The sequence below is a fragment of the Dreissena polymorpha genome, chromosome 4 (assembly GCF_020536995.1).
Source record: "Dreissena polymorpha isolate Duluth1 chromosome 4, UMN_Dpol_1.0, whole genome shotgun sequence".
Lineage (NCBI taxonomy): Eukaryota > Metazoa > Mollusca > Bivalvia > Myida > Dreissenidae > Dreissena > Dreissena polymorpha.
The window spans coordinates 84,886,752-84,907,647 of NC_068358.1; the positions used below are offsets into that span (position 1 = coordinate 84,886,752).

At 33.0% G+C, this 20,896-nt stretch overlaps 1 protein-coding gene and 1 long non-coding RNA gene across 3 annotated transcripts; one reads left to right on the plus strand and one right to left on the minus strand.

Moving 5' to 3' along the window:
* Nucleotides 1-689: 689 nt before the first annotated feature.
* LOC127878963 (uncharacterized) lies at nucleotides 690-16,276 on the minus strand. Of its 2 annotated transcripts, XR_008048865.1 has the most exons (7): nucleotides 15,899-16,276; nucleotides 15,202-15,330; nucleotides 11,083-11,222; nucleotides 10,131-10,322; nucleotides 9,784-9,848; nucleotides 9,526-9,625; nucleotides 8,788-8,906 (listed from the first exon to the last, which is right to left on the minus strand). It is a non-coding gene; the product is annotated as an uncharacterized LOC127878963 (long non-coding RNA). The 2 variants fall into 2 exon arrangements; XR_008048866.1 differs by lacking the exons at nucleotides 8,788-8,906; nucleotides 9,526-9,625 and adding an exon at nucleotides 690-838.
* A 2,665-nt stretch (nucleotides 16,277-18,941) lies between these two features.
* LOC127878962 (putative nuclease HARBI1) lies at nucleotides 18,942-19,809 on the plus strand. The gene is made up of 3 exons (XM_052425527.1): nucleotides 18,942-19,053; nucleotides 19,143-19,239; nucleotides 19,519-19,809. Exons 1-3 carry the CDS (start codon nucleotides 18,942-18,944, stop codon nucleotides 19,802-19,804), a joined length of 495 nt encoding a protein of 164 aa, XP_052281487.1. The 3' UTR covers nucleotides 19,805-19,809.
* The last annotated feature ends 1,087 nt before the right edge of the window (nucleotides 19,810-20,896 follow it).

Genomic DNA, 20,896 nt, shown 5'->3' on the forward strand with positions numbered 1-20,896 from the left:
TTGTGTTCAATTTTCATTTTTTACATAGTTGATCCTCTTCCATGGGCTCGAAATCATCATCTTCCAATTGCATTTCCATCTCCACTTGTCCAACATACCCCATTGCCTGTTTCAGCATCTATAAAACAGCAGTTCAGTATTGTTTTGCACATTCCGGACAGAATTAGTTAGCTGTGAAATTTTCATGCAGTGATTTTTAGAATGAAATACAACGGATTATTTTAACGTAACCTCATGAATGGTATTTATACCGAGGTTAGATTACGACTCTAAATTAATATTACATGTAGGAAGCAGTACATCAACAATTATATTCAAAGGATCATATTTTTGTCGACACTTGAATTAATTGACGGATATCTTTTCTTATCTGGGACGACACTTAACGCACATTCATTAAACCCCCTTTTCACAGAGTGAGGCTCATATGTAAGAGTTTAAATACAATGAATATGAATATCATTTTATTTTAACTAAAAAAAGCCGCAAGTTATGCACAATTTATTCAAAACAAATCATATACATTATTGCAAAAAACCCTCATTCATTACAAATCTTTTACAACATTTTATTAGTTACGCTAAAACTAATGATTCTATAGAAGTTGACAACTGTCGCGATGAGACTTATATTTCACTGCTTATATGATAAATTACATAAATCGTGATTTCAAAACACCACATGCTCTTTCTACGACTATCCGTCCTCTACATAAATGGTAATTGTAGGCCTGTTCACCAGCATTGGAGGGATGAGGTACAGGGGTCATCAGGTAAGTCCTTAATGTATATCCACTATCCTCCAGCAGATGACCCACATCATTGGTGCTTAGATATTGCTATAAATTAAAATATTATATTGAACAGTTGCTATGTCTATGATATAAAGCAGTCCACAGTTAATGTTGTTGGATTAAGTGAATATTTATGGGTGGGTGGGGAATGGGATTATTGATGCAAGTACCTGTGGTTCAGTCCTCATGTTCATTATAAAGAAACGTAAAGTAGTATTTCTTGGACATTTTCGGGATGTTGATTTTTTATCTATAAAAATATTACAGGATATGCATTTTAATAAATACGCATATTTATTAAACCTACCCAAAACTTTTTAACACACAGATAGTTATCGATGGTGACACCTCTGCATCATCTTCAAAAACTCATTATTATTTTGAATTTCGTATCACATAATATGGGCATGATGTCAACAATGGTGTTCTGAAGATTATCTTTTCTAATTGAAATGGTTTCTGCTCCGTTTTTAATTAATTTGATTTTGGAATATGCTACATTTGTCTCGTTGATGTTAATGTCCGCCATTTCGGAAATGCAATATGAAAATAATTTGTCAAATACTCACCGATTGGCTAATAGCGTGTGGTATTGGCTGCAATAGGCAATGAAAATCGCTGACGCTTTACAAGTCGAATTGGAACAACGAAAAACCCGTATTATAAACAAATTTTGAACAACACTTTCGGCAATCTGCGCATTTTTTTCTAGTTTTGGATAACATACTAGGTCGGCGGGTGAAATGTAAAAAAAACAAACAAACGAAAGTGACTCTTATTTTTATTTGTCGAAAAATAGGGTCGGTCGCTCCCGTAAAACAGATAGTAAAAAAATGCTGGCCTAAATGTCAAAGAGACAATTACAGGGAGCAATGCGAGAGGACAAAGCTTCAGTTTGATAAATTGTCAGAGGCAAATAAAAAAGAGATATTTTACGAAAGTGATTAGTCAAGTTCCTGCTTGAAAATGTTATTTCAATTATGTTTTATCCTTATATTTGAAATTCCATGTTAATATAAAGTTAAAATAATAGATTTTCAAGATGTTACATTAATACATTAAAAAAACATTGTAAATACAATTATAAATACATGTTAATTTAGTGTTTTAAATACGTTTGATAGAACACATATCTATCAATATACTTGAATATTTTCATGAAAGCAATTATTTATAATTATTATTTTAATTATATCAATAAATGTTATTTACAATAGTGTGCAAAACCCAAACAGTAAAGATTCTTTTAAAAATGTATTCTCATAACATGACAAAGACCAAAAGCCACATATGCCACAATCCACTACAGCTTTGACTACAGCCAAAAGGTGTTCTATCCTCATCAGGAGGCCGTTTCATCAATATTTACGTTTTTATACGATTGTAAATTACGTATCGAGATTAATGTAGTCGTTTACGACTTTACATGAATTCCGTTTCATCAACGAAATCGTAAAGGCAACACACATAAAAAACGACTACATAAATATACGTATTTTGTAACCGATAAACATAGTGAAGCAGTCTGAAAAAAATGCATGACGTATTTTTCGCGCGTTGTCAGCAAACGTAAACATCGCTAGACTAATGATGGCGGTTGTAGTCAAACGAAACAAAAACAAAAATTGGAACACGTCGGAAACGACGATTCTTGTCGACCGGTGTGTCGAAGGATACTGTCTGCTGTTTGATAGTCACTCTCCTTCCGTTACGGAAGAAAAAAAGGATGTATTTTGGAAGGAGACGGTTGAAATGTGAGTTGACAACTTGTTCATTTTGTTGGTCTTGAACTAATTTTAAGTTAAATGTATTTATCGCATATTTTCATGAGTAAAACTATATTGCTTGGAGTAGTCGTTTTTTTTCTATGCAGTAAGGCGATTGTCGTGAAGCTCAATTAGCAGTTTAATATCGATTTATTTAGGCCTAGGAAATGATTCAAATTCAGACTCACAATAACTTGAATAAGACATAATGCATTAAAAGTATGTCATGTCAGTAAAGTTGTTGTTCAATTATCTTATATTTTATTGCAAGAATGTATAAGATGCACATGACAAAACATGTACAGTACATGGTTCTGGGCTCGATATTGCTGGGCAACAACAATTTTAAAGATGGTTTCCCGTGCGGGCAACCTGTTGTAAAAAGTTTTTTGTTGTGCCTGCTTACTGCATCGTGGTATAAATTATTGATTTCTCAGATAAAAGATTAAGTCTTCAATGTTATTAAATTCCATCATGTAGGAGAAATGCAGGTGGACCCGGAAGAACATCGCATGAAGCGAACGGAAAAAAGGGTGGACCTGAAAGTAAGTTGTATGTGTGTGTGATTTATGTTTCATTCATTTTTCAGCAAAGCATAAACGATTTTTTCCATATGCCATATACATATTTTAAACCTCAGTGTAAATTTCATGTGTTTAAAAGGGATCTTTTCACGGTTTGGTAAATTGACAAAATTGAGAAAAGTTGTTTCAGATTCGCAAATTTTCGGTTAAGTTATGATATTTGTGAGGAAACAATAAAACTGAACATTTGTCATGGTCTAATATAGCCATTATATGCATCTTTTGACGATTTAAAAACCTAAAAATTATAAAGCGTTGCAACGCGAAACGATTGAATACTTTGGAGAGTGTTGTTGTTGTCGTTTAAATTTGTGAAACTGCGAAGATTGCGTATATAAGGTATAAAATACGCACCTTATGTATGCTTGGCAGGATAGCTCAGTTGGCTTATGCGTTTTTTACTTCAGGATTCTGGGGGTCACTGGTTCGAGTCCTGCTGCGGGCCACTTTTTTTCCTTTTTTAAATTTTATTTTTGATTTTTTACTGGAGCTTTTAAAATTTAATGCTCTATGCATGTGGTTTATGTTATTACTTGAAATGTACCCTGTTGTGGTGCGCAATACGTTGGGCAGACGGGTAGATCACTTAAAACACGTTTTAGGGAACATTATTTTAAAATTAAAAATAACAATACATTTTATAATTTCATTTACCAGCACTTTAATAAAACAGGTCATAGCGTTACAAATATTTCAATTCAACCTGTGGAGCAACTTTTTTTAAATAATAGTACTTCAAGTCAGTGCCAATTAAAAGCAAGGTGCATGTCAGAATTGGAATGGATTAAACGTTTGCAATCAGCTTACCCACTTGGATTAAATGATAATATTCTAAATGTTGGAACAATTTCTAAAAATAAATCGATTAATTTATTTTCTCTGTTTAGTAAACGTCTAAGAAATAAACGTTCACATGGCATTAGGAAAAATGGTAACTAAAGGCGTAAATTTAAACGTCTGCTTTCTTTAAATGATTGCTACACAGTATTACAAAATGGGGGTAAACATAAATTACTAAGTGCACTTTGCTCTCTTTCTGTTTCTTCGTTGGCGCATACTGATAAGAAATGTAAACTTATTTTACTTAACTTTACTATCTGACCCTCTATATGAATGTGCTTGTATTATTGAATCTTTTACTGACTACTTTCTTAAACCTTTTATTGAAAATGTACTTAACAAAACTAGAAATCGTATCAAAATTGAGTTTTGTAACAAAGGTCTTGATTTAATTGACCTTCCTAAAATATTCAATGATAAAAATGTACGTCGGTTGATTCCCCCTTATTTCCACAATACTGAATCACCACTTATTTGCTACAAATATAGTAAACATGTAAGAAGTATCGTTTTTAATTATAATTCTATTTCCACAGATATAAATGTAATAAGAAATTGTCCTTCATTATGTGACTGTACTAGTTCTAAATATATATATGGTCCAGTTGGACATGTGATTACTGGGGACCTTAATTTCATTCAAAATAAAAACCTTAGAAATTTTCTACGCAGAGGCCCTAAGTACAGACTGCCTATTCCTGTTGATTTTGATGACTGCATTAAGAATATCGTAACATCCTTACATGATTATTGCACTAAATGGTGCAGGAAGGAAAATGCTGAAATTACTGCACTCAATGATTGGAAAACAAAAATATTTAGTATGGCCATGAATAAAATATGTTTTTATGATACACATCCTTTGGCCCTACCACATTCACCTAAATTTAATAAACACAATCTCTGTAAATTGCTTGAAGACTTAAAATCTAAATTCGTCTTAGTTCCTGCTGATAAGGCTGCTAATAATGTTATCATAATATGACGAGTGTTTTATGTTCAAACTATTTCACAAGAACTTTCACAAACTACATCATATTGTGAGTACAATAAGCAACCTAATGAAATTATTACCGACCATATTGCCCAATGCATAAAGTTAAATGTAATAGTCAATATTACTGACAAGAAATTGCCATCACTTTACTGGATACCTAAATTACATTAGACGCCATATAAAAGTCGTTTTATCGCTAATTCAGCGTCTTGTACCACCAAACATTTATCAGTGTATCTTACATCTGCATTGAGTGCTATTAGATATCATATAGCTAAATTTTGTAATAAAGTTTATGAAAATAGTAATATTAACCTATTTTGGTCAATAAAAAACACCTTAGAAGTTATTGATAAAATTGAAAATAAAAAATATAAGGTGTCACAGGTAAGTACTTATGATTTTTCTACACTATATACAACGCTTCCTCACGCTTTAATAAAATCCAAACTTGTTTCTTTGATTGAAAAAACTTTTGCTAGAGAGAAGTGTTTGTATCTAGCTTTAAACACTAAAACAGCTTTTTTTACTAATCAGATATTAGATAATTACATCATTTGGACTGGTCTTGACTTTTGTGCAGCACTTACTTTTCTTTTGGATAACTTGTTTGTTGAATTTAATGGTAAAATATTTAAACAAATTATTGGCGTTCCTATGGGTACTAATTGTGCGCCACTTATAGATGACCTTTTTTTATATTGTTATGAAAGCGAATTTATGTTAGAATTATCTAAAACTAAGCAAGTAGATTTGATTAAATGTTTTGACCTTACTAGTAGGTACATTGATGACATACTTAATTTAGATAATCCATTATTTGAACAATATATTCACAAAATCTACCCTAAAGAACTAGTCTTAAATAGATCGTGTATATCCAATACAGACGCTGCGTATTTAGACTTACATTTAACTATTAATAATAATTTGATCAAAACTAGTTTATACGACAAACGGGACGATTTTAACTTTGAAATTGTGAATTTTCCGTTTCTAGATGGCAACATCCCTAAAGGACCTTCCTATGGTATTTACATTTCGCAGTTGGTACGTTATGCCAGAGCATGTTCGTGTATTAAAGATTTTAATGATCGTAATCTAATATTAACTAAAAAATTGCTAAAACAAGGCTTTTTGTATCATAACCTAAGAAATAAATTTGCTAGATTTTACTCTAAGTATGGTAATATAATTTCAAAATATAATGTTTCTTTAAAATGGCATTTAAATAATGGAATCTCCCATCCATCATTTTACGGAGATGTTTTGAAGCGTGTCCGCAAATTAAAATATGTTAAACCAAATGTTCATATTAAACTTTTCAATTTAATTAACTTGTTTTTATCAAAAGGATACGATGCTTATATACTTAAAAACACGTGTTTGATGGTTTTCGATTCACTATATCTTTCTTCCCTTAAAATTTGGAATCATAAGTGATATTATAGGCATTTTTTACTGTTGAATAAATTTGTGTCATTGTGTCGTATCAACAAATCTGCATGAATACATTATAGGCATTTTTCACTGTTGAATAAAATTGTGTCATTGTGTCGTATGAACAAATCTGTATGTAAACTACATTTGGACTCGAATCGTACATCAAATCAGTACTGTCTTCAGTTGTCAAAACACCTATATACTGTTTGATTCCAATAATGTCGCTTTAATGGAATTACCATTTTTATTCATTTGCTTCTTAATATTAAAATCACTTAAACTTGTTTTATTAGTAGCACAGCCTCATTAATATTTTTATTTAGTACTGCCCCTGGAATTTGTTCACGTCATTATGTCATTATGGATTTTTGTGACGTCATACGACCGACTTTCCCAGTTGTAATCTACATGCATAGGTCATTGGGTTTATAACGTTCCATTTTATTTATATTTTCTCTCTGATAGGCGTTTCTTGTTTGATTTAATTATTATTATTTTTTTTAGCAGTCACATAAACAACCAAGCTATGTAATATGGAATTTTTACACCCATTATTTCTGCTTCTTCCTGTATTCGCGCGATGATTATCTGAGATATTAACTCCATGATTCTCAAATATTTTCTATAAAGAAGGAATGTAGTTGACAATTAATAATAGTTTTATTCGATCGTTCGTCAAAAAGTTGTAATTCTGTTACTCTTGTATCTTCAATGCAATTGAGTAATTAAATAGTAATTAAATTGAATGCGTTTTAATTCCCTTTTATTATTGTTTAATTTGAGTTACAATGCTATGACGTTAAATTTTATTTACACTTAAATGTATTATGAATATTGCTGGGCCAAGTGTGAGGTTGAGCGCTCTATAACCAGGTTTAAACCCCCAATGCTTTGCATTGCCCGTTCCAAGGCGGTGACCCCAGCTTTATTCATATTTTGTGTTTATGTTGGTTTGTATTGTGCTGTATTGTGCTGTTTTGTACTGTTTGGGCAATCGGTCACTTGCCTTAAATAAAGGACCAACTAATTGTTTTTAATGAAAATTCAATACTGCTCAAGCAGCTGGAGTTTCACTTCTTTATATTACATTTATCAATATAAAGCATTTAATGCCAAACTTCAAAACATGCCAAAATCTGTGAAAAGGCCCCTGTAATAACTTGTAATTGCGGCTACGATTTTAACAATTCTGTTGTATATTGATGTATATTTATTGATACAATTTTTTTTATTTCAAGTGTAATGAAAAATAAATATAATATTAATGAGAGTTTCACAAAGGCAAAAGAAAATAAATTGAAAAAGGAAGTAGGACATTTTAGTGCAGAGTTGTGTCACCCCCTGTTTGTGGATGAATGGGTATTTCATACACAGTTTTGGTAATGTTAGTTGATGTTAACCTTGTGAACACTTCACAAGGTTAACTTTAACTAACATTTAACGAAACAGTTTGATCAGCTGCTCCCTGCACTGGTGCATTGTTCCTGATCCATTTTGTCCCCAACTTCTTTGTCTATCGGTGGATCGTTTAAATCCAGACACAGGTTGTGCAGGCGCATGCAAACTGTTGCAATTTCACAGCACTTATTGGACTGTAAAGGCGAGCATCCACCAGTGCGATTCAGACTATTAAAAATGATCCAAAATCTTTATTTAACATAGCAATTAGAGGCTCAAAGATGCAGAGGGCACTCCTCCTAAAAAAATCGGCACCAAAATTTTCTAGATTCTATATAACTTAAATGTGCGGTTTTCCATCTATTTCCGTCACTTTCCGTCTTAACTGGAGTTTCGTCAAGAAGAGTCTCCGTTTAAGCGAAAAATACAATAAAAGCAGAAAGTGACGCCCTTGATTAGCCTGTGCGGACTGCAAATATAACAATTCCAATACCTGATTCAATAAACTTTCCAGAGGATCGTCATCGCCTTCATGTTCATTGGCCTTGGATGAAGTTCTACATTCAAAATGCATACCAAATAACCACACAATCTAATCTGCATATCTGTGATTACTGACTGATGGGATGGTTTATGTTGAGTAGAAAAGCAATAAAATATATATGTTTTTACAGTTTTTGAAATAGGTTATGAATTGATTATTCATTAATACCCTATAACATGTCTGCTTCTGTAATAGGTCATTTTAACTCAAACAAGAGCTCTACGGCTGGAGGATGATGTCCCACAAAACAGGGCCTTGACACCGACCGACCGACAGACAGACCGACATCCACCAAAACAATATACCCCCAATATACCTTCTTCCAATGGGGGGGGGGGGCATTAAATATAAATATTACAATGCAGAAATTTTATTGGACCATTTGTCAAAAAATATGTAAAAAACACATAAAATTACCTGTAGGTGTGTTCAATTTTCATTTTTTACATAGTTGATCCTCTTCCATGGGCTCGAAATCATCCTCTTCCAATTGCATTTCCATCTCCACTTGTCCAACATACCCCATTGCCTGTTTCAGCAACTATAAAACAGCAGTTCAGTATTGTTTTGCACATTCCGGACAGAATTAGTTAGCTGTGAAATTTTCATGCAGTGCTTTTTAGAATGAAATACAATGGATTATTTTAACGTAACCTCATGAATGGTTTTTATACCGAGGTTAGATTACGACTCTAAATTAATATTACATGTAGGAAGCAGTACATCAACAATTATATTCAAAGGATCATATTTTTGTCGACACTTGAATTAATTGACGGATATCTTTTCTTATCTGGGACGACACTTAACGCACATTCATTAAACCCTCTTTTCACAGAGTGAGGCTCATATGTAAGAGTTTAAATACAATGAATAAGAATATCATTTTATTTTAACTAAAAAAGCCGCAAGTTATGCACAATTTATTCAAAACAAATCATATACATTATTGCAAAAAACCCTCATTCATTACAAATCTTTTACAACATTTTATTAGTTACGCTAAAACTAATGATTCTATAGAAGTTGACAACTGTCGCGATGAGACTTATATTTCACTGCTTATATAATAAATTACATAAATCGTGATTTCAAAACACCACATGCTCTTTCTACGACTATCCGTCCTCTACATAAATGGTAATTGTAGGCCTGTTCACCAGCATTGGAGGGATGAGGTACAGGGGTCATCAGGTAAGTCCTTAATGTATATCCACTATCCTCCAGCAGATGACCCACATCATTGGTGCTTAGATATTGCTATAAATTAAAATATTATATTGAACAGTTGCTATGTCTATGATATAAAGCAGTCCACAGTTAATGTTGTTGGATTAAGGATAGCATCTCAATTAGTTTTACCAACCTAGCTTAAGTATATTTATTTATGGTAGATTAAATAAATGCAAGTAGGTTACCTTTAAATCACTGCTATCAAACACCGAAGCATCATGTGTCGCACCAGGCAATCTTGACACGACATCTGTGAAATGTAAAGAAGAGTAAATGATTGTGTAACTTAAGACCATGTTTCAAGATAATTCTTATAGCTGCATTGGCTTACGTATTAAAGAACATAAGCTTGATAACACAGTACTCATTGTGTAAATTGTGGTATTTAATGTTTTTGCGCATGTATATAAATAATCACTATTTGATGTCAAAGATGATGAGAATTGCGCTTAATTCAACCATTTATGGTATATGTCTCTTCTTTAATATCTTATTTTATGAAAATGAATCACACAATTATATTTACATTTACCTCATGTTGGCGTCAACGACAGCCTGCACATTAATGGCACGGAATCCTTTCATGCACACCTAGGCCTCTTCAGACTCAGCAGGTTTGATAATGGGAACAAGGGTCCCGTCAACTGCTCAAACTTCATTCGACAGCTGACATTTCCTGAAAAATTCCTTCTTGACAAGCAGACCAGCTGGTCATTGTTGAAATCTAAAAATATAAATTTATTTTTATTCAACTGAGTATACAAATTGAAAATAAATATACTTAAGTGAGCATTATCAAAATTGTTTTATTACAATTTAAGATCATAATGTTGTAGCTAGAGGTTGCTGCTGTAAAATGAACGTCTATTACAATTTTTTTGTATAAGCTTAGGTGAAGGTTTCAATGAGGCTTAATCATTTTCAATTCTAAATACTTTAAATGATCCAATAAAAATAAACTGACATGAATTGCTATGATATTACTAACAAGAGCTGTGTTTGTGAAACACAATGCCCCGACTACGCCGTTTTGAAGCCATATATTTGACCTTTGACCTTGATGGATAACACTGACCTTTCACCACTCAAAATGTGCAGCTCCATGAGATACACATGCATGCCAAATATCAAGTTGCTATATGGAATATTGCAAAAAGTTATGACCAAGGTTAAAGTTTTGTGACAGACACACACAAGGACAGACAGGCCAAAATCAATATACCCCGATCATTCGATCCAGGGACATAAACAAAATATGCAAGTAAACAATGATTCAAATAAGCGCAAGATATATCTGATAGGAAAAAAACATCAGAAAAAGGTAAATATGATGTACTCCGGGTTTATCCTAGATTGAATGAATCTTCATTATGCATAGCAAAAACAACTTTATCATATTTATATTGCGTGCCTGTAGTTATATACACAAAAAACAACAAAAGTGATACATTTTTGGTATGGGTCTGTAATATTAAGGCAATTACCTGATATTTTTCAACTTTTGATTTACAGCTGAGATTAACTTCTGTAAAGTCCGACAGAAGCTTGACTTGCTTATTCCATGGATATCACCAACTTCGGAGTAAAAATATCCCTTAGCAAGATACCTCAATGATGCTTAAATCTATAAATAAAAAAATTAATTTACAAATGATTGTTCATGTTTACATAACCAACACAAACAAAGGGGAAAAATGCACAAAATGTAATATGATAAAAATGAATACTTTAAATGGGGTTGCAGATTTATATGGCAGAATTGGGCACTGCAGACTTGGGTGCAGTATTGAATTAACTTATAAATAAATTGTAAGCAAATGAAAACAATATAGAAACAATGATGGCAATTTTTCTGCATTTATTAAATACATAACGCACCATCTTCTTTACTAATCCATTATGCTTACTATACACGTGTTGAACATAGCAAACACAAACAGTATTTTGATATCATTATATTCATTTTCTTAATCATGATGGTATTATCACCATTCAATTTATTTTAAGAGACTCACTTGATAAACGTATGATTTTCAACACCTTTGCGGTTAAGTATTTAAAAAAAAAACTTGTAGAAGTATTACAAGTTCAACATTAGCGGGTGGGATAAATCGGTCATCATTTATTTTCATCGATTAATTCACATCGACGAATATAGAATGAGTAAAACATAAATTATGATAAAGCACCAGAACAATTTAAGATAAACCTAATTATCATTGTAAGCTTGTATTCATAAAAGATACAAAAGCCATCGTTCGATTGTTTTGCTATTAAATGTGTGTTGTCAAATGCTATGTAAACAAACTTGTAAAGGGCAACTACTCTAAAGTTGTGAGGTTGAAACGACTCCCTGATCAGGCCCACCTAAACAGCAGAACTTGTGACTCGAGTCTTATCGTCTTCGAGTACTACATTGTTTTGTAAATTAAACAACTGCACTGTGTTATAATGGAAAATGAGACGATTTTTTTTGCCATGCGTTTCATGATGAGAGGGTGATAAAATATGTCATGACAATTTAAATCGTCAATTTTCCCTTGAACAGCAAAGGATTCATGAGTAATTGAAATATGACAGACTGACCTGTTGTTGGCAGTTTTCATTTCCTGTCAACTAATATGCCAAAAGCTTCGTTCAGTAGTACTAAATATTAAGTATTAAACCTTAATAATATCTTCCGGAGTGAAAGATGGCTTAATACGCCTGAATGCAACGCCGTCTCATGAATGTTTGTATCCGGATGAACAACAAGGTGGCGTTTTCCGCCGTATTTTCATACCAAAAGATGAAAACACAAGGTTTATTAAAAACATTTACTTCCACTAGCATTTTCGTTTTGACAAAAGAATATATCAAAATAGCAAATGCAATCAATAATCCACAATTTAATCGTTAAAATATTCATACCTGCGTCGTGTTACGTTTTCTTTAATGTTGTAAATATGAATCATCTTTTTTTCTAACTCGATATTATCGTATCGAATATATATACGAACTTGAAACTAGTTAACTTTCGATTCCGATATAATTGATTATTTTTTGGGCGTGACGTTGATGACACATGAAGTCCGTTATTTAAAAATATCTTCCAATTAATGTAATACTAAATCGCGGATTCAATGAATGAGCAAGATACAACCTTGAACAACAATAATAAGGTTAATCTTTAACAAATACACAAGTTTAATAATAGGTGGGACTTTAAAACAATAAATAAGATATTTATGTGTTTTGTTTAATAACTCTAATTATTTTAGTATGATTTTTCATCGGAAATGAACTTTAGTTTGAATTACGCTGTACAATAACGACTGGGTTGGGTAACGGCCTAGAAGCACCTTCAACAAAAAAAAACCAACAAGGTAAGTATGTTGCGAAGTTGTCGATTTCGCCACAGGTAAAATGGTAGTTGGAAGTAACCTCAAGTCAATGTGGTTAGTAGTTTTCATTCTTTTATAAGATGTAGAGAATAAATGGTTGGTGCCGAGATAGAGAAGTTTATCCGGTGAGGCTTAGAAAAAGAAAATAGGGAGAAATTTCTCCATTTCGGCACCAACCATGTATTCGATTTATCCTGCTTCATGCCGTTGACACAAGACAAATGATTAATTAACATAACAATATAATTATTATTGTCGAGCCTCCTACATGTACACAACGTTCCAGACGAGCGAATAACTACCGGTTGTGTCACGTAAAAAAATAGTTCCACATTAAACTGTTCCTTTAAATACTTTCCTATTGAAAATATGAGAAGAAATGGTCCACAATTACGATAGCAGCTGATATTGGTAAAATATTACACCCTTGTGCAGTGTATTGGAAAGATTACGATCAAATATGTGTCACAGCGTGCGTAGGAATACTCTACTTCCTGTTGACCGGAGATAGGAAAATATATTCGACCCTGCTTTATTAGGTCAATGTTTGCCTATTAATTTGTACATGTAATTGGAAATATATAAACTAATTGATATATTAATGCCGAATATTAACTTTGATCGACGACTTTGAACTCTTAAATTATCTGTTTATATACCGCTTATTTTTAAACTGTATTCTCGTTAGTTTCGGTGTCCCTCGGTCCTTAACCCAAGAACGCTCTGTGTTAAGTGACGTCATAAAATAGCTTGGTTGGCGGGCGTTCGATTAACGATGGAAAACGAGTTTGCTCGATGGTATGCTAAATTAGTATTGTACGTTGAGGGTATTGTTTAGTGAAAGAAATTCACTTTGATGATATTTTAACTATATCTAAACGTTCTCAAAAGATTAATAAAATGAATACATGGTTGGTGCCGAGATGGCGAAAGTATATCCGGTGAGGCTTAGACAAAGAAAATAGGGCGAGCTTTAACGAGCCCTATTTTATTTTTCGAGCCGAACCAGATAAACTTTCTCCATCTCGGCACTAACCATGTGTTCTATTTATCCTACTTCATGCTGTTGACACATTTTATCAAAGACATATGATACATTGACATAACAATAAAAGTATTCCTGTCGAGCCTCCAACATGTACACAACATTACAGACGACCGAATAACTACCGATTGTGTCACGTAAAAATAGTTCCACTTTAAACTGTTCCTTTTAATACTTTCCTATTGAAAATATGAGGAGAAATAAAAAACGAATCGAGAATGTGAATTGTTTCTTGGTAAAGATACGAGAAAAAATGCAGCAGCAAAACAAAAACGAAATTGTATTTACCTTAATGACAACTTTCATCCATTGCTTATAACAATACGTTAACAACGATATACACATCCATTTTATGTTGTTCCATTCCTTTGTCGAAATCCATTTTCTGTTTTTCCATCCCTATAAGCTATTATCGAAATGTATTTAAACAGCATTATTTTTTGATGTATCGAATGCTAACTACTCTGACCCAAAACCTCATCTGAGAAATGACGTCACACTAGATACGTCGTAAATTGTTTAATCAAGTAAACGAAAATGATAAATACGGAAAGCTGGTTCGATTATATATTTTAAAAAAGAAAAAAAGGCTAATATATAATATAACGATAACATTCATAATGCGTCGCAATAAATGTCAAAGGTCAAATATTAGAACATGTTTATCGTCACAGCGTGCGTAGTAAAACACTACTTCCTGTTGGCCGGATAAAAATGTATTCGACCCTGCTTTATTTGGTCAATGTTTGCAACAGAGGCAGGATAAAATGCGTAAGTATTGTGTTTGTTGTGTTATGTATAAATGATTGCGCCCAGCCCCTAATAATCATTCTAAATAAATCAGTCCCTTGTCGCTAAGAGACCACACCACGCTACCCAAGGGTGTTTTTTTATCACGGGGGTTCGTTATATATAACAACATATATTTGGTGGCAGCGGTGGGATAAAATGTGTATGCCAAATTGGTGTACAACTAGAGTTACATGCAGACAGAGCTGCACATTTTGAGTCAAAACTTTTTCAGGAAGTATGTAATATACTGGGAATTTACAAAACAAGAACATCTGCATACAGACCAGTATCAAATGGTTTTGCTGAGATAATTAATAGAACCATTGAGGACATGTGGTCTCACTTTGTAAATAATAGTCAAAACGATTTGGATGAAACATTACCGCTATTAATGTTAGCATACAGGTCATCAGTTCAGGAATCCACCGTTTTTTTCCCTTGTCATATGATGTTCGGTAGAGAAGTCAATTTACCTTTTGCTTTAATGTTGGGCAGGTTCGTTGAAGATGTATCTGTAATTGAAACAGAATATGTTAAAGGTTTAGAAAACAAATTAGAAGACAAATTTAAATATGACAAGTAAGCATATGAAAAAAACTATATGATAAAAATACAAATTTAACATTATACAAAGTGGGACATCCAGTTTCATGACCCTAAGAGAGAAAAAGGGAAAAACATTTAACTTCAAAAACCTTGGAAAGGTCCTTTGTAGTAATACAACAAATAAATGATGTTGTTGTTCAGAATACAAGATGGTGCAAGGGGTAAACCCAAATTAGCACATCATGATAGATGTAAACCCTATCCAGGAAATAGTTCTCTCCTGCGATTAAAACAAATGTGAATGGATATACATAGTGAATATTGTAAATAGTTGTGTGTTGTTCACATGTATGAATTAATGGCCTAGTATCACGAACATACTTAAGTCGATATTTTGACTCAACTTTGAGATTTTGCTCAACTTTTGAGATGAGTGTAAACGCCTTGCTCAAGTTGGTGATCACGAAACGTTTTTGAGTACTGAGTCAGACTCATCTTTGCGTTTGAGCAAAAATAATTGAGCAAGCGTTCTACCTGTCTCAAGTTATAAAGCAGTACTCAAACATGGCCGCTTTCGTTGATCACATTAATCGTTTGAGAAGGCGTCAGCCGATTGAACGCGTTTTTGCTGATCGAAGCAACCCGCTAGAAGTCTTATCGGCCGAAGAGGTCAGAGAAAGGTACAGATTTCGTCCGGAAACGATTCATTTCATCGTGGGAGTTGTATTCAATGACTTAGACACACCGACTCGTCGGTCATTGCCGGTGCCACCTTTGCGGTCAGTGTTGACAGCTCTCCAATTCTTCGCGACGGGCTGTCATCATCTACTGTTAAGGTTCATGTAGAGGCTTCAATTTGAAAAATGTGGGACCCCTAGCATTGAACTCAAATTTGACTAAAGGAAGAGTGCCACATTGAAAATGTATACATATATGCTTTAAAGGATGTTTTTCCTTCAAACTGCTACAAATTTTGTCCATCAACGTATCATACCATCCACAAAATCAATCAAAATACAAAGCGATTTTAACAATAAAATATACATTATTTTCAAAAATCTGAATCATGTTTATTCTACGTATTTCGGCGGAAAATTATGTAACTAGTTATTAATATCGACATTGACGAGGGCAAGTTACGCTTAAATAGTAAAAAAAGTTTACATATCTAGAAATATCAAAACTCGAACACATGTCATTTCATCACCATGGGGGCAGCCATTTTTAAAATAATAAAATAGAAAGAAACATGCTAAAAACTCACTCATCGCCTAATTGACATTCCAAACGGTTGACGATGACAAATGCATTGGGTTGTAATCTTTCCGTTGATGTTTGCAAACTGCACGATCAGACCTCATAAACACTCAAAAGAATAACTATGTAAGAAGCATTTCACCAATGTTTACAATCGTTGTCGAATCACATTACTTATATTATTGCGCATAAAATAGTACGCTTACAGACTGACAGAAAGATCGATACGTAACTCCGTTCAATTCATCACGGTATACTATTATAATGATCATATATAATAATACATCGCTTTAACAATCTAAAAGTAGAAATATTTTTTTTAAACGGAGTTTTTAATAACGAAAGTGAAAATAACGGAAGTTGGATGGATATTCTGTGAGATGCACTTCGGCTCCAGAAAAACAATACAAATAAACTAAAAAAGACGTGTGGGGGACAATTTTCAGCTGGAAAATATTTGAAATAGGGTAAGTGATGATATCTCTACGTGGTCATTTCTGTTATTTAGTGCGATCTCATTCTGATTAATGTTAATAGTTGTTTTACTAGTTGCCACCCAACTGTCAAACTAAGATATGTGTTTTCTCAGGTATGTGTATACACATACCCGGTTTTCTCACCACTGCACGTGGTTTCGACCGATTTGTTTTGCACGTTTTTCTACGGAGCACAGCTATGGCCACGCTTTCAAAATGGGTGGAAGGAATCGAAATATAAAATCAATCGGTTTGCCAATTTCTTTATATTCCTTTACAATTTTATATGTCGTCTGCAATCTATTTCAATTTGAGATGGTTTAAAATTTGCAATTTGGTTGAGAGGTAAATAACATAATCGTTGAGCCTTTGAAATAGAAGTGTAACTGTTATTATCCACCATACCTGGATTTTTAAAAAGTAGTTACGTTTTAGTTATTTTTAGAAATTTGTTTAGGAAATTTATCCAAAAAAGGCAGTTGAATAAAAACTGATTTGTTGTGATATGACAATAATTTTCTGTGAAATGTTGCTAACTTGACCTTGTATATGTATATAGCTTTGCATTTATTCAACTTAAGGTAGTGCATATCCTTCCTAACTTTAGATTGAGATTTTGTAAATTAGTGTAAAAATGTATTGGTTTTAAACCAAAATATGAATAAAGCACACAAATATTGAATGTCAAAAATGTGTTTATGTTATTCTATCCGTCTTAAGCTTTAAAATGATATATAGTTTGACCATATTGTACCACATTGAATGAAAAAAAACCAAAGCGAAGTTTTAATGAATTTTATCCCCCCCCCCCATGAACCTTAACAGCTATACACGGCGTGTCAAGATGTTCCGTGGGGCGAGTGATCAATCGGGTGACGGATGCTCTATGTCGACAAATAGATGCATCAGTTAATATTTTTTCCTGCTTCTGAAAACGACAAAGCTAGAGTAAAACGAGAGTTTTACAGCATCGCTGGTAATTTACTTTATTAGATTCATTTGTTAAACAGTTGATTGGTTGCCAAGTAAACATTAAAAGGGAGACAACTTTCCATCTTTGTCTAAATCCCGTACAAAAAAGTTCATTTAGTGTCTTTATTTTCTAAGAAACATAATTGAAAAACTGTTACCAAAAGTCGTGGACTGGAAAATACTTAAACTTATTTATAATTTAATCCTAAGTTTGACATTTTAACTATATTTCAGTAATTAGGATTATGTTGGTTGTGTACAATACACTATATGCTATATGTATTTGTTATTATGGCGCATACATGGGTATTTATGTTTTCATTTTTGCGTGTTTGTATTTGACGATGCGCTGTATATATGCTTTACTTATAAATATTTAAACCCATGCAAATAACTTTAAATCAAAACCCAACGAAGCAACTTTGTATAGTATTCACCCCTTAACCAATAGGCCCCGGCACACAATCTTCTATAAAGAAGGGGTGCTGTGTCGGAAGAAGAAATACACTTGCTGTTCTATTCAGTATCTTCCATTTAACAATACAGTATACTTCAAAGACAACACACATATCCTTCTATCACATGTTCATGTACTTTTTACAATTGCCAATTACTGTAAATGACCTGCGATGTACCATTTATTTATTTATACAAATGTTTAGGGTTCCCCAACGTTCTTGGATGCGTGGACTGTACACATGTCAAGATACGAGCGCCAAAACGGAACGAAATGGACTTCGTAAACAGGAAGGGATATCACTCCGTAAACATTCAGGTAGATAATAATAAGTTCCAGGCAACTGCTTATATCAAACATATGTGAACACATATATTTATACGAACAATGTCGTTATCAATACTTTTTTTTTCAGATGATATGTGAACCGCAGTTCCTCTTCACTGACGTTGTGGCGAAGTGGCCAGGCAGTGTCCACGACAGCCGAATATTTAGAGATAGTTCTATCTGCGCCGCGTTCGAGAATGGTAATTATATGTTGTTATAAAAAAACGCTGATTATTGCACACACACTTTTTTTATAAAAACATTCTTACACACATTTTAATTTATTCAGGTCAGCTTGATGGGTTACTATTGGGAGATTCCGGCTATGCCTGTCTGACATTTCTTCTGACTCCTTATCTGCATGCACAAACGCAATCACAGGAAAGGTAATTATTCTTGTATAATTATTAAAACGTTGATGAATTTTTGTATTCTACAACGATATATGTCTTTTAGCATGACATTGTGTTATATTTATTATGTCTTTATTCGTATGTTTGATCTCAATACCTACATAATAGTATGTGCTTTCATTTTACAGCTGCTATTATTTGTTATGTATACATGTACCATGTACTTTTGTTTGTCGGGAAAAAGCTATTAGCTGTTCATTGTTTATAATGTGCTACGTTAAATAAATCTTATTGTATCTTGATTCCTTTTAGGTACAATAGAGCACTGACAAAAACAAGAGTGCTGATTGAACAGACCTTCGGCGTTCTGAAGCCTAGATTTGCCTGTCTCAGCTATGGTTTGAGGGTGGACGAGGTGAAGACATGCCGCATCGCCATGGCGTGTGCTGTGTTACATAACATAGGCATACAAAGACAGGATGTGTATGCGAGAGGGACGCAGCCATCTGACGACCACCCAATGAATGTTACCGAGGCTAACAACCAGAGCGGGGCACACTACAGAGATTACATCTGTGCGACCTACTTTCGAGAGTAGGATTATCAAAGGTACAATTATTCTTGTTACTATTTGGTTTTTCTTGTGAGTACAAAATTAGTTTTTGTCGTTTGTCAATAAATTAGATTGATCTCTTTTCACAATAAAAAGATCCAATTGTTTACATAAATGGAAATACTTATACTACAAAATCAAAAACAACAACTTAAGTGATAATATTGAGTGTATTTATTAACTAGATAGCACTTTTTTTCCGTCAAAAATACAACATTAAATGCAGCCTTGTCTTACAACTGAAAAATATCATAAAAACAACATAAACGGAATTATATAAATTTAATTAATCGTAAAATTCATCACATTTATTTATCATAACGATTAAAAATATTAACATTAAAAATAAGTCTTTATTTATATGTGTTTATGTTTTAATGTCTATGGACAACGTATAAATAGATGTACATTTGTGAAACCCATTTATGCCTAGCGTCTAGAAAAAAGGCCTTGGCAAACAGTGTAGACCCAGATGAGACACCGCATGATGCGGCGTCTCATCAGAGTCTGCGCTATTTGCTTAAAGGAATTTCTGTTAGAAATATTCTAAATATAGAAATAAGTATACTAGACATTCCTAAATTTGGAAATAAATTGACCCATTTTAGAAGGATGGGAGAAGTCCACAAGGCATAAATGGGTTAAGATAATCTTTCAGCTTTACATACCACTGTATAATACAAGAATCACCATCAACATAAATAAAACCATAAACACGAGAACACTATTATAAATGAGTAAAGTAATCCAAATGGAATGTGAATTGATATTGGTGTTTTTTTTTAAATAAGTTATTATTATCAACAACAAACAATTATGATCATATATCAATCACGTGTTACTTAGAATGTATTATACAACACAGCTAATTTACAAACTTAACCCTTCACCTAACAATTTAATTATATACTTTTTTCTTATAATAAAGTAACAGATACACATTACACAACATGTACATGGTTTAAGGCTCGTTACTCTTAAGCAGAGCAACCAAGATACATATATACATATATAAATGTAAATATATAGCTATGCTATCAAAAAACTATTCATTATACAATTGTGTACCTCTTGTTT

Bases quoted from the DNA above. Each gene is read 5' to 3' on its own strand.
- LOC127878962 (XM_052425527.1), top strand. From the start codon at position 18,942: ATGATATGTGAACCGCAGTTCCTCTTCACTGACGTTGTGGCGAAGTGG. The intron at 19,054-19,142 runs GTAATTATATGT...TAATTTATTCAG, and splicing joins CTGCGCCGCGTTCGAGAATG to GTCAGCTTGATGGGTTACTA. The intron at 19,240-19,518 runs GTAATTATTCTT...GATTCCTTTTAG, and splicing joins CAAACGCAATCACAGGAAAG to GTACAATAGAGCACTGACAA.